The sequence below is a fragment of the Saccostrea cucullata genome, unplaced genomic scaffold (genome assembly GCF_032062105.1).
Source record: "Saccostrea cucullata isolate Sc308-1 unplaced genomic scaffold, CSIRO_AGI_Scuc_v1 ctg15343, whole genome shotgun sequence".
In the NCBI taxonomy this organism is placed as follows: Eukaryota; Metazoa; Mollusca; class Bivalvia; order Ostreida; family Ostreidae; genus Saccostrea; species Saccostrea cuccullata.
The window spans coordinates 10173-12816 of NW_026918021.1; the positions used below are offsets into that span (position 1 = coordinate 10173).

General features: G+C 35.4%; 1 protein-coding gene across 1 annotated transcript; it reads right to left on the reverse strand.

Moving 5' to 3' along the window:
• Positions 1–431: 431 nt before the first annotated feature.
• LOC134234689 (uncharacterized) lies at positions 432–2298 on the reverse strand (the record flags this gene model as incomplete). Its single annotated transcript, XM_062716776.1, has 2 exons — positions 432–823; positions 1039–2298. Coding segments are annotated over 2 exons (1302 nt in total), but the record flags the coding sequence as incomplete, so codon positions are not given.
• Between the last annotated feature and the right edge of the window lie 346 nt (positions 2299–2644).

Sequence of the window (2644 nt, forward strand, 5' to 3'; positions counted from 1 at the left end):
CCTGGCATACTCTCAAAACTAGACAGCGAATTCTTATATTTCCATTCCATTGTGAAATAAAATTGTAGATTTAGACATTTGAAATGTAGACTAATAGATTTACACAAGGACTTCCATGCCAATTTTAATAGTCCTCTCACACTGACGTCAAACACAAAGGCAGATGCACGAGATTTACATGCATATTTTGCCTCCTTAGCGTCAGACACGTAGACAGATGCGCACAAGATTTGCATGCATATAAGGCCTCCTTAGCTGCTGACCTATCGACCTGCCTAATTTACATTCCGGCAGAATTATCAAGAAATAAATTCCCCAAACTTTCAAACAGTTATCACAGAGAAAAAAAAATAGAAATGGAAATATTTAAACTTAAACTTTTTTTTTTAAACAAATATATGGGGTTGGGTATCATTTCTATTACAATACATGTACATATAATGTTTAAAACATATTCATATATATATATGTTTTTTTTTTATACGGGGTTAATATTAATACTTGCATTCAATAAAGTAATCATATTAATGCTTAAATGATAAAGATCTGTTTTCCACTACATGTGATCTTTCAGTAGATTTTCAATTCACTGAATGGCCGAGTCTAATTCTGTTATTTTTTTTTAGTCAACCTCAACAGATGAATGCAGAATTAATTCAATACATATTAATTTTTCTATCAATACGTATTTATATAGACCACCAGCGTGAAACAGAAATGATAAGAGAAAGTAGAGCTCGCTTTGTACATTTAAACTGTTTCGTTTTACAATCAATTTCTTTTAGTCCAACCACCAAGAAGAATGGGCTCTGCTATCAAATCCCTGAAAAATAAATCATAACAATATAATTTAAAACAAAGAAATAAATCGATCATTGCAATTGTCTTTAAATTACCTTTGTTTATTCGTGACAGGGAGATTACAACCCAACTTCCCTTTAAATGTAATTCTCTAGTTATAGTAACTGTTTTGGTAAATATAACATTACTCCAGTCGAAATGCTGCTACGTTTAATATAGCCTGTTTAAAGTACATACCGTGTACCAGTAATGCAGCAGGTCGTCACGAACAATCTGATGCTTTTCATGATCCTCCTTTATAAAATTCGGGCAAACTCGTTCATTCGTTTTTAGCTCGGCGACTGTTCTTTCTGATAAAAAGCAATGCTCATCTTCTTCGGTGATATTTATGTCTCTACACGGATACCCAACCTCATAGATGACTTGGTGATGGAAAGTAGTAGTAACCTCCCGAAGCAAACGTTCAATTTGAATTCTGATATTCTTGGTATCTGAGCTTTTTAGATTGATTTTATCATCTGGAGTAAATGCTTGCAATTGAATGGACGTTTTATTAACAGCAATAGCAATGTTAATATCACCCCCCTTTTCCTTGTAAAAGGCAACGTTTTTACAGAGACGGTCCTTCCGTAATAACTCCCACTTCGAAAAACATATTGCAACAAGTCTAAAGAAAAAGAAATGTGGAATATACGTTTTGAAAGAAAAAACCAAAATCGGAGTTTTATATCCGTTGTTGAAGAAATTAAAGCCTTTTGTTGTGAAATCAGTCTTATTGATACTTGGGATGTAGTACAAGGACTCTTGTTTATTCTCTAACAATTCCGCGTCTTTCACCTCAATTTCTTGGGTTTTCATTTTTGCAAGAATGCCAAGTTTCTCCATGTATGGTATAATATGATCCTTCTGAAGAACATACGATTCCTTTTTGTTTTCCCTCCATACCTTGACCAGTGTTGAATCTGAAATCATTCCATTCTTCATAAAAATGTCCCACTCTTTAACCCTACTGCACGCTGAGCGAGCGTGAGTAGGGTCTGTTATGATATTTTTAAAAGCGTCTACAAACCAACCAACGTCCAGTATAATGCTGTGTCTCAAACCTTCTTCCGAGAAATAGATTATCTGGCCTACCTCCGAAAAGTATCTGAGCATATCATCAAGGTCATTTTCGCCCAGAGACCTAAACTCTTGCTCTGTTTTTAGGCTTTTTCTGTGTAAAATTTTCTGTATTTTGTGTTCTCGAATAAATTGCTCAAACATAGACCATATATGTGGAATTTTTTCATCCCAATGTGGAAGACTTTTTGCCGTATGAACAATACAATTTCTGACTTGTTCTATTGCTTCTTCCTGGTGCTCAGTCAGTTTTCCTAGTGGACATTCAATCTCGTAGTAACGTGCGGGTGAAATGTGATCACTCAATGTATGTTCACAAGGCAAGGATCTCTCTAGTGTATCGTAGAATGCAGTTTTACTTTCCCTGGTTACCTTCTTCTGTTGGAGAAGTCAATTATACATGTAAGAATATAAACGGAAACCGCAACATAAACTAACAAAGCTTAGTCTGGTACATGTAGATAATAAAACAATATGAAGCAATTTGAAGTTCCGTAAACGGTAAATCACGTTTTCACCGTGTATATCCCAACATGCGGGGTGTATACTAAGTTGTGCGCGGGGTGTATGCTTCCGAAGCGAGAAAAAGGGGGTCAATGTACGTTCTTTGTCCATTTTCTCAACTTACGGATATTTTTCGCCAGAAAGCATATGCCAACGGAAGGAAGCATTGTCTAAAGAGTATATGGATACCTGTGAATCCACTGGACACTTTCTAGTTTTT